The sequence below is a fragment of the Myotis lucifugus genome, unplaced genomic scaffold (assembly GCF_000147115.1).
Source record: "Myotis lucifugus unplaced genomic scaffold, Myoluc2.0 scaffold_1359, whole genome shotgun sequence".
In the NCBI taxonomy this organism is placed as follows: domain Eukaryota; kingdom Metazoa; phylum Chordata; class Mammalia; order Chiroptera; family Vespertilionidae; genus Myotis; species Myotis lucifugus.
The window spans coordinates 31,241-45,111 of NW_005872407.1; the positions used below are offsets into that span (position 1 = coordinate 31,241).

A 13,871-nucleotide genomic window follows, 5' to 3' on the forward strand; every position below is an offset into this window, starting at 1 on the left:
CCCGTGGGCTGTGGTGTCTTCGGCGTCCAGGGTGCCGGAGTAGTCGCGGCGTCTGGCCGGTGTACACCTCGGGGCCCGCGAGCACCCGGGTGCTGGTCGCCGCCTGGCGTCGGGTCGTGGTCGCCGGCGGAAGGGACGTGAGGAAAAGGCTCCCTGTTGCTGCCCTGCCGCGCGCACCGACGGCACCCAAGGGTCCCACCCGGCCTTCGTGGGCGGACTCTGAAGCCGCCATGAGGTGAGAGGCCGGGTTGGGCAGGGGGGCCTTGGAGTTTGGAGGAATGTCTGTCTGTAAAAAGTGCACAGATACGCGTCTCATATACGTATGTAACTTATCGTATGCACTTATGCACACCCCTATGCAGGAAAAGTGACATTTTCACTGAAAACGGAAGTGTATACCCAGGTGCTGAAGTTTTGACGCACAAGCGAGCCGCCTGAGACGGGGTTGCTGGCATCCCACGTCTGTCTTCTTGCAGCGGTTCTCAACCTGTGGGTCGCGACCCCTTTGGCGGTCGAACGACCCTTTCACAGGGGTCGCCTAAGACCATCCTGCATAGCAGATATTTACATTAGGATTCATCACAGTAGCAACATTACAGTGATGAAGTAGCCACGAAAATAATTTTATGGTTGGGTCACAACATGAGGAACTGTATTTAAAGGGCCAGAAGGTTGAGAACCACTGAGAGGGTCGCAGGCTGCACTGTGAGACCTCGGCTTCTATTCTTTGGCGCGAGAACTTGTGGCGAGCTCTGAGGGCAGGGTTAGCAGGGGCACCTGACATTTCCCCAAACTTTTTTTTTTTTTTAGAGAAAATTATTTTCTTCCTTTTATTGGTTTCAGAGAGGAAGGGAGAGGGAGAGAGAGAAACATCTATGATGAGAGAGAATCATGGATCGCCTGCCTCCTGCACGCCCCCTGCTGGGGAGCGAGCCTGCAACCTGGACATGTGCCCTGACAAGGAATCGAACCATGACCGCCTGGCTCATAGGTGGACACTCAACCACTGAGCCACCGAGGCCGGGCCCATTGAAAGATTTTGGTAAAATTACCAGTAATTAGAGGCTCATCGTGTTGAGTCTAATTGTCAGAATGATGCTATGGCTGGCATGAAGTAGTGAGTTTTAAAAGGATAACCAGAGAGGCGGGTAAAACACAGGTGTTGTATGCTCATTCTTAGCCTATCACTTCATATGTGTTACACTCCTAAAAATAATAGGAAGACTCCGGCAAAATTGTTAATATGAGATTTTTAAAAAATACATATTTTTATTGATTTCAGAGAGGAAGGAAGAGGGAGAGAGATAGAAACATCAATGTTGAGAGAGAATCATGGATCGGCTGCCTCCTGCACACCCCCAACTGGGGATCGAGCCCACAACCCGGCATGTGCCCTGACCAGGAATCGAACCTGGGACCCTTTAGTCTGCAGGCCGATGCTCTATCCATTGAGCCAAACCGGCTAGGGCTTAATATGAGATTTTAACATGTACAAGCTAGACAATCTTAATGAATAAAGAACTAGAACAAGTTGCTTGCTACACCAGCTTTTCACTAAAAATGGTGTGCTTTTTGATGAGTAGAATTTTTTATTTTTTCACGTGGCCCCACCCCCTTGTTCATGTGACCACTCCCCCCCTTCATGTGGCCCCACCCCCTTGAGACCTTGGATGCTCTCTGTTTGGGGGTGCCACCTCCCTGGTTGGCTGTCGCTCCTGCTCTCAAACCTGTCCACAGTCCCTTTGCCAAACTCCTTCCAGAAAATCGTTTGCCTGTGCCATCTGTTTCCTGCTGGGACTGTGACTGCTGGGGTTGAAAAGGAGTCAGGAGAGCAGTGGCCCCTCCAGAGTTCATGCAAGAGGTCCAGAGGGGCCTGTGGTGTCCCTAAAAGGCTGGGGGAGGTGAGGGTGGTGAGACGGGGGTGCTGATTAGGGAGTGGAAAGCCCTCGGGACAAGCGGGGCACACACACCATCACCCCACACTGCTGTGAGGAGCCGCTGTGGCCCATGATACAGGTGAGGCTGCTGCAGCCCAGAGAGGGCGAGTGACTTCCTGGAGGACACACAGCAGTCAAAGGGCGGAGCTAAAAAGGGAACCCCGGGCTGCCCACAGCCTGTGTCTCCTTTACCTGCAGCCTCTGGGTAAGTGGCCCCTCATGCTGTGGCCATTTGCTCTGATGGGCTTTACACCCCCACTCTGCCCCCAGCAGGCAGGGGCCCTGTCATTGCACCTGTGCCTCTGGGCGGACGTGCCTCTGTCATTGGTTGGCTGCCTCCTGCACACCTCCTACTGGGGATCAAGCCCGCAACCCGGGCATGTGCCCTGACTGGGAATCGAACCGTGACCTCCTGGTGCCTAGGTCACACTCAACCACTGAGCCATGAGCTCAGGCCATGTGAAGATGTAAAGAGAGGCCGGACTGATGTGGCCACCAGAAGCTAGAGGAGGGTGGGACCCTCCTCCAGAGCCTGCGAGGGAGCCTAGCCCTGCTGGCATCTGAATTTCAGACTTCTGGCTCCAGACTTGTCTGACAATGAAATTTTTGTTGTCCTGAGCCACTGGGTTTGTGGTAGTGCATTATGGCAGCTCTAGGAAACACCAGGAGGCTGCTGGTTCGATTCCCAGTCAGGGCACATCCCCGGGTTTCAGGCTTGATCCCAGGTAGCGGGTGTACAGGAAGCAGCCGATCGAAGTTTCCCTTTCACATTGATGTTTCTCTCTCACTCGCACTCCCTTCCTCTCTCTGTAAAAAATCAACTTAAAAATCTTTAAAAAGAAAAGAGATTTCCTTAACTTTCCCAGTTATGTGCTATGAAGAATTCATTTATTCAACATTATCTTTTTTTAAATATTTTTTTACTGACGTTTACAGAGAGGAAGGGAGAGGGATAGAGAGTCACAAACAGTGAGGAGGGAGAAACATCGATCAGCTGCCTTCTGCACGCCCTTTACTGGGGATCTAGCCTGCAACTGAGGTACATGCCCTTGACCAGAATTCGAACCCAGGACCCTTCAGTCCGCAGGCCCACGCTCTATCCATTGAGCCAAATCAATTAGGGCTCAAGGTGATCTTTTGAGAACCTATGTGTAGACACTAATTGCAGAGTATTTAATAATGAGCCAACAAAAGTCCTGCCCCCATGCAGCTTAAATTCTAGTGGTGGCAGAGGCGGTATGCATGAAAATTAAGTGGAATGTGTAGTGTGTTAGAGGTGGTAAGTGCTCAGAAGAAATGCAGGGTGTGGAATATGACTGTTCATGTTGATTCTTTCTCCCTGCCCCTGTACACTGGCTTCATAATAGTGACATATTCATCATACATGGGCCTAAATCTTCTATGAACACTTCTTTTTTAAAAAATATATATTTCTGTTGATTTCAGAGAGGAAGGGAGAGGGAGAGACAGAAACATCAAGGATGAGTAGATGAGAGAGAATCATCCATCGGCTGCCTCCTTCATGCCCCCTGCTGGGGATGGAGCCAGCAACCTGGGAATCCAACCATGACCTCCTGGTTCATGGGTCTATGCCAGCCGTGGGCAAACTACGGCCCTCGGGCCGGATCCGGCCCGTTTGAAATGAATAAAACTAAAAAAAAAAAAAAGACTGTACCCTTTAATGTAATGATGTTTACTTTGAATTTGTATTAGTTCACACAAACACTCCATCCATGCTTTTGTTCCAGCCCTCCAGTCCAATTTAAGAACCCATTGTGGCCCTCGAGTCAAAAAGTTTGCCCACCCCTGGTCTATGCTCAACCATAAGCCAGGCTTTTAAATTTTTTTTTAATTTCTCATTTTCTTGCTGCTCAATCTATAGTCCTTGGATCATTGTTGCATTTTGTCTTGTACGGCAGAAATCACTTTTCTCAAATGCCTGAAAGCAGCCTCACTTTCTCCTCTCCACCCCCTTACAATTAGAGTACGTTCCATGGAATGCAATAAAACCTCTCTGAACTGCATTAACCCTCAATTTTGAAATCCAAATGACCATGGCTACTGGCATTTTTTTCTCTTTCTATAAAGATGACTGTATTACCTGGCTATTTCGTCATAGAACCTTACCCCAAAGTCCCCAGTCAAGGGAATGCCTAGGGAGCCACTGAGATTCCGTATGCCCTGTAAATGCTGCTAAAATGCAATGCAATCAGCCCACATGGTGTGGCTCAGTGGTTGAGCATCGACCTATGAATCAGGAGGTCACAGTTCGATTCCCAGTCAGGGCACATGTTGAGAGGGGGGGGAGGGGAGGTTAGGGAGGGGGGTTTGCAAGCTCGATCCCCAGTGTGGGGCATGCAGGAGGCAGCCAATCAATGATTCTCTCATCATTGATGTTTCTCTCTCTCTCTCTGTCTCTCTCTGATATCAATAAAAATATATTTAAAAAATGATCCAATTTTAGAGAAGTGGGAAACACCCCTTCTATACATAAAACTGTTTTTATGAAATGTGTGATATGAAATATTTGCAGGAGGTTGTTCTAGCTTCTCATGCCTTGTTTTGGTTGTGGAGGTCACCAGCTTAGTCCCACTCTCAGGAGTTCTGACTTCATTGGTACGGGTGTTGCCCAGGAAACTGATTGCTCACACACCGCTCAGGTGATTGTAGCGGGTGGCAAAGTCTGAGAACCATAGATAATTTGGGTCTGAAGCCCAGTTTTGCAATTTGACCTGGGAGGCTGTGTTTTTGCAATTATCCTGTTGACCACTAGATGGAGCACTGACCCCGTGACAAGGATTTAGCCACCAGGATTTTGCAAAACATTCTTTGTAGGCCAAGTAGGCGACATCCAGGGAGCATTGAGGGATTGAAGGGACTAGATCGGGGACCAGGAATGTGTCCCGGTTTTAAGTCTCGCGCTGTATTATGTCGTCAGCACCCATCTCTTCTAAGTTCTAGGAAGAAAGCCACATCATCTTTGGAGCCGGACTGTCCGTCAAGTCCGGGAGACACAGCTCTTTAGATTCTCCCCATCTCTGTGTCTTTTCTTGGATGAGAAATGCAGAAAGTCACTCGGTGGAAAGGCCACACCCTCTGTTGTTTGGCTGCAAGGGCGAAATGGAATGAGGCTGTTTGGAAATCTCTTAATTGGGAGTACATATGGGCCTGGCTGGCGTGGCTCAGTGGTTGAGCGTCGACCTAGGAACCAGGAGGTCACGGTTGGATTCCCGGTCAGGGCACATGCCCGGGTTTCGGACTCGATCCCCAGTGTGGGGCATGCAGGAGGCAGCTGATCCATGATTCTCTCTCATCATGGATGTTTCTCTCTCTCTTCTTCTCCCTTCCTTTCTGAAATCAATAAAAATGAAAATGTATTTTAAAAAAGGTACATCATGGATTGGGTAGTAAGTAGCCAGGGGTGGGGGCAATATGGAAACCTTATGTATAGATTCATATTAGTAAATAGGAGAAAACAGTTACATTTTAAAAGATCGCTGCCTCCCTCACACACAGGCGTGTGATTTTTCCAGAAGACAAGTACCTCTGGGCTTCATTTCTCCCCCTTTGACCTCCAAAGAAACACCAACCTCCACGTTGCTGGGTCACGCACTGTTGGTTCCTCAAAGAGCCATAGGCTGACTTCCTGCAAGTGCTTGCCTCGTCGTGGTTAGGGGCAAAGTCAAGACACACAATTCAAGGAAAATTGTGCAAGAAAACCAGCCTCACAAACTAAGGTGTAAGGACTGGGTCAGTGTTGACGCCATTTGGACTTTTCCCCCCCAAAGGAATGTATACACCATGTTCTTCGCGAAGGTCCAACTTACGTCCTTCCTAGAACAAAGAACGCCAGCTCACGCAGGAATGACGCTGGCAGTGTTCCAGAGCAGGGGGTTCACGCAGGGGATCTGAGATTTCCGTCACAGCTATTCATCCACCAAGCAGGCTCTGAACTCCGAGGTGCCGGGAACCACCCTATCCCACAAGTTGTACCAAGATCTGTGTGAGTCAGGTTTCCCTAGGGAAAGAGAATCAACACACACACACACACACACACACACACACACACGAGTGATGCACCATATAATGACGTTTTGGTCAAGGATGGACCACATATATGACGGTGGTCCCATAAGATTATAACAGAACTAAAAATTCCTATTGCCTGGTGACATCATAGCCACTATGATGTCATAGCCACTATGATGTCATAGCAACTATGATGTCATAGCCACTATGATGTTGTAGCCGCTATGATGTCATAGCCACTATGATGTTGTAGCCGCTGCACTGTTTACATGTTTGTGGTGATGCTGGTGTAAACACACCTACTGAGCTGCCGGTTGCATACAAATACAGCACGTGTACAATAATGTATAATAAATAATACTTGATCATGATGATAAATGACTACTTCCTGGTTTATTATTTACTAGATAATATACTTTAAAATGTTTCATGTTTATTGATTTCAGAGAGGAAGGGAGAGGGAGAGAGAAAGAGAGAAACATCCATGATGAGAGAGAATCAGGGATCGGCTGCCTCCTGCACACCCCCTACTGGGGATCAAGCCTGCAACCCGGGCATGTGCCCAGACCAGGAATCGAACCGTGACCTCCGGGTTCCTAGGTCAACGCTCCACCGCTGAGTCATGCCAGCCGGGTACCAAGTTGGGTTTTAATCGTATGGCAGGGCGCTGGGGTACCAGGGGAGCCTCCATTGGGAAATGGGATGAGCAGAGAGTCTGACATTCTAGAAACACAGCAAACCTTTCCAGACACGTTCCCCCCACCCCCATCCCTCCAGTCATCCTCATTAATATTAGAAGACATTTGCTGCCACTTTAAAAGATGAAGCTTTGTAACGTGTCTGTAACTCGGGCGGAACAAATTCATTTCTTTCAGGTGGATGCATAGCAGCCGTGGGGGAAGCTTCCTGCAGACGTCTCGACCCACCCAGCCGGCGCCAGGGGACCCGTTCTTCCCTCCCTGGGGACTTCGGACAGGGTAGGTCCTTCAGGAAGGTCTCTGTACCACCACCGAGGAGAGAGGAGCTGCCCCTCTTACATCTCTCCCAGGCGCCTTCTCGAGCAAAAGACTTTGGGTTTAAGCGCAAAACGAGGGGCTGGTTGTCTCTGCCGTTTTTATTGTTTTCTGCAGACATGAAACAACTGATAGGCCAGTCATTCTATTCTGTGGCTGGTGCCGTCCTCATGGGTTCATACCAATAATCCACTGATAAATGTTTGACCCCTGCCAAGGACAAGGGATCACCTTGCCAAGGGCAAGGGGTGATGTGCAAGGGTCTAGGGGACACACTGGAGACAGCTCAACAGTGTGCCTGTCTTATCTTGGAGTCGAACCTTTGCGGGCGACACGAGTACGCGGTCACGTAGCTGATGACCTGTCCAGACTTAAGGAGCGTGGGGAGCCGTCCCTTCCCACGTGGGAACCAGGGAAGGCTTTGCGGAGAAAGGGGGATTCGCGCGCAGACTTGACACCCCAGGGTGACCGCAGTTAGCAGTGCCACGGGTGTGCATCTGTGGGTCTTGTTATGTGCGCTGTTGTGCAGCCAGCTGTCTTCGCTCAACATTACGTCATGGACATTTTTTTCCTGCGCCCATGATTGCCCGTCGATCTCAGCATGGCGGAGGATGGAGAGAGCTCCATGATAAGGACCTACTCTAAACCAATCGGATCCCCACCGACAAGCATTCAGTGTTGAGGTCCAGGCCTAAATCCTGCCTCTGCCATTCAGCAGCTGGGTCATCTTGAGTGGAAACCCCAACTCTGAGGACAGGTGCCTCCTCGGTGAGGCAGGGGTGTGAATAATACCCACTGCATAGGGACGATGTGAGTCGATGTTTTTCTTAAAGATATTTTTATTGATTTTAAAGAGAAGAAGGGAGAGGGAGAGAGAAAAACATTCATGATAAGAGCCTCCTGCACACCCCACACTGGGGATGGAGCCCACCACCCGGCATGTGCCCTGACCGGGAATCGAACCGTGACCTCCTGGTTCATAGGTCGACGCTCAACCACTGAGCCACGCCGGTCAGGCGTGAGTAGATATTTGTATAAAACATGGATGACACTATCTAGCACTTTGCCAATGCTCAACTGAAGCCAACTGTTGTTGCAGCCATGGGCAGGGCGATGACCATTATCTGCATACAATGCTTAGATGGACAAGGAAAGAGCCAACGGTAAACATATTGGAGATCCTGAGAAATATCGTCCCGTTGCCCATCCCACTGGTGAGCAGGAGGGTCTGTGTTTGGCAGAAGGCGGTGAGAGGGGGCTAGGCCTGGGGTGCTGGAGACCCTTACGCGTCGCCCGCCACAAACCAGCCAGCCAGGTCTCCTGACTTGCCCCGCCTGGCGGCTGGCATTCTGCAGTAGAGAGGCCAGGTCCGGACGCCCTCATGTTGATTTCTAGAAGGAAAGAAACCCGGAGTTGAGGCCAGACTCGAAAATATAGGTCATATCTCGGTTTCTGTGGTTACCAGATCCTGTCAGCCACCAGGGACGCCCTCCCTCGGGGGCGATGCCAGGGTCCTGAGGCCTGGCAGCCTGAACTGGGGGTTCTAGAGCTGCGCCCCCCCCCTCCCCGCCAGCGTGTCTGCATGGGGTGCAGGGGTGTGTGGGGGGGACCCTTTGCACTTCCACTACTCCAGGGGTGAAGGGCTCAGTGGCACTGCCAATAGGGACCCCAGAGTCCAAGGCTGCAGGGATCCCCCCCCTCCTGGGCTGGGACAGTGCCCGCCCAGAGGAGCAGGAGGAGGAGGGGGGAGGCCAGCAGGCAGCCTCAGGAACAATGTGGTCGGTTGTTTTGCGGACTGTCAGCCTCGTTCCCGGATCTCCCTTTCCACGCCCCTTGGCCTCCCCGCCACAGGCCGGGCCGCGCTGAGAGGAAAGCGCCCCCTTATTTGGTGCTGGAGAGAAGGGGGGAAGGTGATCCCAGATGCCTGCGGCATTGGGTCATCCGCCCGCAGGGGTTGGGTTGGCCGGCCCGCGGTGCAGCGCCGGCTCCCGCCGCCAGGTGGCGGCGCTGGGCAACCGTCTGGCGGGGATGCCCCGAGTGGTAAACAAGTCCGCAGGTCTGGCTCCTCCGTCTGGTCCAAGGGGGGGTGAGGGGGGTGCTCCTTTGTGTGCGCGCTGGAAGGGAGAGGGGGGCGGCCGGAGGGGGAGAGGCAGGGGGGCCGGCAGAGGAGCTGGAAAAGAAAAAAAACAACAACCCCCCCCCAAAAAAAACCAAAAACAAAAACAGAGCCTTTTGAATAAGATAGGCCAGGCTGTAATTGGAGGGTGTGACTTTGCCGCGTCAATTTCACGGGAACCCTTGGCGAGTGCGCAAGGGGAGGCGGACACGTTCCACGCCCAGTTGGGATGTAGATTTTTCGAGGAACACAAATAAGGTGCCATGTGGGGATGGTTCCAGCTTCTAATGGGGGGGGGGGGTCCTTCCTCTCCTCTCCTCTCCCCCTCCCCCCGCCCCGTGCCAGACTCTCAGGTGAGCTGGGGAGCTCACACCAGCCGCCTACCTGCCTGGTGCAAAGGGAGGTGCCCACGCACTCAGCACGGGCAGGCCGGCCTTGCTCACCCTTAGGTATGGTCCTTACACTATACCAGCCGGGCAGCAGCTCTCCTCTCCACTTTTTAAATTTTAAAATATTTCTATTGCCCTGACCGGTTTGGCTCAGTGGATAGAGCGTCGGCCAGTGGACCGAAGGGTCCCAGGTTTGATTCCAGTCAAGGGCATGTGCCTTGGTGGCGGGCACATCCCCAGTGGGGGGTGTGCAGGAGGCAGCTGATTGGTGTTTCTCATCGATGTTTCTAACTATCCCTCTCCCTTCCTCTCTGTAAAAAACCAATAAAATATATTTAAAAAATATTTGTATTGATGTCAGAGAGGAAGGGAGAGGAGGAGAGAGAGAAACACCCATGATGAGAGAGAGTCATGGATGGGCTGCCTCCTGCACGCCCCCTGCTGGGGATCGAGCCCCAACCGGGCATGTGGCCTGACCGGGAATCGAACCGTGACCTCCTCGTTCATAGTTGATGCTCCACCACTGAGCCATGCAGGCCGGGCTAGATTTCCTTTTCCTATCCCATCCGGGGAATGGCAGGGTCAATTTCCCTGCTTGTCCTTCGGTGCTGAGGTCTGGATGTTAGATTTGCAGTGAGCGGTGCTCTCTCAGAGTCAAAATAAGTGACCACCCTGCCCGGCTTTCTCGCTCATCCTCACATCCTCTGCGATTTCGTTTCCACAACCTAAGCTTCCATTTGGAACCCGGCAGAAACTCTGTTACTTTAAGGCAAGCATAAAAAAAAAAAATTAGAATGTTGCCCTAGCCTGTTTGGCCGAGTGGATAGAGCATCGGCCTGTGGACTGAGGGTCCCAGGTTCGATTCCGGTCAAGGGCACTTTACTGGTGAAAGATCAGACGGAGGCTAAGGTACCTGGTTAGTCACTCAGGTATTTCTGGGCTGCAGGTTACCTCATACCCCGCCCACCAGTTGGGGGAAGGGAGGATCTATCAACTGGGTCGAAGGTTCGATCCCCAGCTCTGATCAGGGCACGTGCGGGAGGCAACCCATCGATGTGTCTCTCTCACATCGATATTTCTCTCTGTCTCTCTCCCTCCCTTCCACTCTAAAAATTAGTAGAAAAATATCCTCAAGTGAGGATTAACCAAAGGGGGAAAAAGAATGCTTTCCTCTAACTTATCTTCGGAACTATTGGGGGAAGGAGCGTCCCCAAGGGACAGGCGTGGTTGGGGTGCGGTTTGAACCCACCTCAGAGAGTGTGAGAGCCCTGCCCTGCTCCCCAACTCCTGGCAGGGGGTGGCGCTGGCTTCTCCATCAGGCCAGGCAGCCCAGCCCTCTCCTGACCCCGCCCACTCCAGGCACGTGTGTGTGTGTGTGTGTGTGTGTGTGTGTGTGTGTGTGTGTGTGTGTGTCTCTCTCTCTCTCCACCACATTTCTGCACCCCCTCCCCAACCTTTTTTTTCTTTCTTTCCATCCCTCAGTGGGTAGACTGGTGGGGCTCCAGGATTCCCGAGGAAGGTGTCAGCCGCCATCTGTTCCGTCGCTTTTCAACCCAGGAACACGAGACTAGTCAGCTTGACGTCGGTGCGAGATGCTGGCGGGACTCAGGCCCGGGGCGGGACGCTCGCCTCCTTTGCAGGGTCTGCCTTCGACAGCAGCGAAATGCCGGCGTGCCCAGCCTCCTTGCTGTGTCAGGGCTGCTTGGGGGGGAGTCACACTGCACAGGGATCCTGGATGATAACAAAAATCAGTCCCTGCTGGTGTGGCTCCGTGGTTGAGCGTCGACCTGTGAACCAGGAGGTCACCAGTTCGATTCCAGGTTAAGGGCACACGCCCGGGTTGCGGGCTCGATCCCCAGTGGGGGGCGTGCAGGAGGCAGCCGATCCATGATTCTCTCTCATCATGGATGTGTGTCTCTCTCTCCTTCTCCCTTCCTCTCTGAAATCAATAAAAGCATATTTAAAAAAAAAAAAAGATCCCAAAGCCCAGAAAAATCTACACCTGAACCTGCTATGGGAGGTTCCCTGGGATCCAAACACAGGATGATCAAACAGGTTGGCGCTGGCCTCCTGTCACGCGCACCCTGTTGGGCAAGAGGTCCCTCCGGCCTGGGAAAGACCCTCCGTATTTCTCTTCCCTCCGCGTGGAGCAGGGACCCGCGTAGGGGATGGCGCCCACCCTGACAGTGAGGCGCCCACCCACTGGCGGGAGGAAGACCGATCCTTCTCTCCTGTGTGTGAGCTTCCAGAGAGACCTGTGGCTCCCCGTGGTTGCGATCTTCACATGGTTTGGGAGTGAGTCAGAGATCCCGGGAGCTGATAACGCCCTTAATGCCTCTGTAAACACCTATGGGGCAATCGCAACTTCGCACCCAAGCATTTGTCCTCTGCTTAGGAAGGAATGAAATCGCCGCCCACAAACCTTCTCTCTCTCCCTCTCGCTCTCCTTCTCGCTTTCCCTCTCACTCTTGCTCTCCCCCTCCTCCTCCCCCTCTCCCTCTCCCTCTTCCTCTCTCTCTCCCTTTCCCATTGGGGACCCACCTCCTAATCTAAAGGCCTCCGTTTCCCCTGCAGCATCTCTGTTTTCATTTCCTCCTTGCCAGGATCTGGGCAGGTGCGACTTTTCCTCTCCCCGCCCCACTTTCTCTGAAATGACTGTTTGCAACAGAACAGGGGCCGAGTGCAAACATTGTAGGTTTTGCGCCATCTCCGTGGTTAACGACGCCGCTCGGCTAAGTGTCAGCACGAAAGCCGCCACAGATGGTCCCTCATCAGATGCATGTAAAACTTTATTTCTTTTTAATTTTTTAATTTTTATTGATTTCAGAGAGGAAGGGAGAGGGAGAGAGAGAGAGAGAGAGAGAGAGAGAGAGAGAGAAACATCAATGATGAATGAGAGAGAATCATGGATCAGCTGCCTCCTGCACGCCCCCTACTGGGCACGCCCCCACACTGGGGATGTGCCCTTGACCAGGGATGGAACCGCGACCTCCTGGTTCATAGGTCAACACTCAGCCACTCAGCCACACCGGCTGGGTCCTAATAAAACTTTATTTGCAAAAATAGACAGGGGCCATGATTTTGGCCCTTGGGCTGTCATCTATAGGACAACAAAAGCCAACGACAGTGGTCACCCACCAGATCCACTCTACAGGGTATTAGAGCATCGCCTTGCTTTTGAAAGTGATTTTTTTTTTTTAATGGAACGCTGTGTCCACAGGAATTTCTATATTTACTCCTAACGCTGCATTGAGACACAGCCACCGTTGTGCCTTAGCCTTCTCTGCATGCACCCTACTTTGTCCACCGAAAGCAATAATTAGAGCCCCCGTATTCATGCATTCATTTAAAAAACAACAACAACAACAAAATACCACAGACCGGCCACCACGGCTACACCTTGGGTCCATTCATCAGCGCTCGTTCCTGCACTTTCTCTCTCCTCGCGCACGTTGTAATTTTGTTTACCACATGAGGCGCGAGAACAAGGGTTTGCTCAACTGTGGACACACCGTCGAGAGAAAAGGAGACTATTGAGTCTACCGACTTGGGCCAAAGACCTGGGTTGGAAACCTCTAGGACAGAAATGCCCTTTCCCTGCCCACCCCCCTCCACAGGCCCGAGCTCAACCGCGCCTCGATTGTCATTGTGGCGTCACTCACACCAGTTCATTAACATCACCATCCTGATCTTTTTTTTTTTTAATATGTTTTTTATTGATTTCAGAGAGGGAGGATGAGGGAGAGAGAGAAACATCCATGAGGAGAGAGAATCATGGATCGGCCGCCTCCTGCACCCCCCACACTGGGGATGGAGCCCACCACCCGGGCATGTGTACTGACCGGGAATCGAACTGTGACTTCCTGGTTCCTAGGTCGATGCTCAACCCCTGATCCACGCCGGCCGGGCCACCATTCTGATCTTGGTAATAAACAAGTTTATTTAAACCCGAGCACAGCTGCAGAATGAAGCCACAGAGACACGTTGGTGGTAGGCGGCCCTGCGTTTTTTTTCAGCAAGGTGAGCTCTGACCAAGTCCCAGGGCCTCAGTGAGACAAGCTGCCATTCAGCTCCGGGGTGAGTGAAAGTGTGGGGTGTTCGCCTGTGAACAGAGGGGTGACACACTTGTGATTAGGGCGGTACATTTTTATCAATGACACGAGCCATTGATGCGATGCATCTCCTGTTTTCTCCTAACCCCTTGTGCGCTTAGAATCATGAATCGGCTGCCTCCTGCACGCCCCCTACCAGGGATCGAGTCCACATACCCGGGCACGTGCCCTGACCGGGAATCGAAACCATGACCTCCTGCGTCATAGGTCGATGCTCAACCACTGGGCCTGTGCATAGAACAAGGTGAATCCAGTCTCCTCGGTCACACTGGACG

General features: G+C 52.1%; 1 protein-coding gene across 1 annotated transcript in view; it reads right to left on the reverse strand.

The window, feature by feature from the left end:
• LOC106695466 (synemin-like) overlaps window positions 1–13,871 on the reverse strand; it is a 27,378-nt gene that overhangs the window by 8,141 nt on the left and 5,366 nt on the right. Inside the window, exon 2 of the mRNA XM_014449695.2 lies at window positions 1,971–2,053. Coding sequence (XP_014305181.2) covers window positions 1,971–2,053 — 83 coding nt within the window. The remainder of the gene's footprint in view (window positions 1–1,970; window positions 2,054–13,871) is intronic.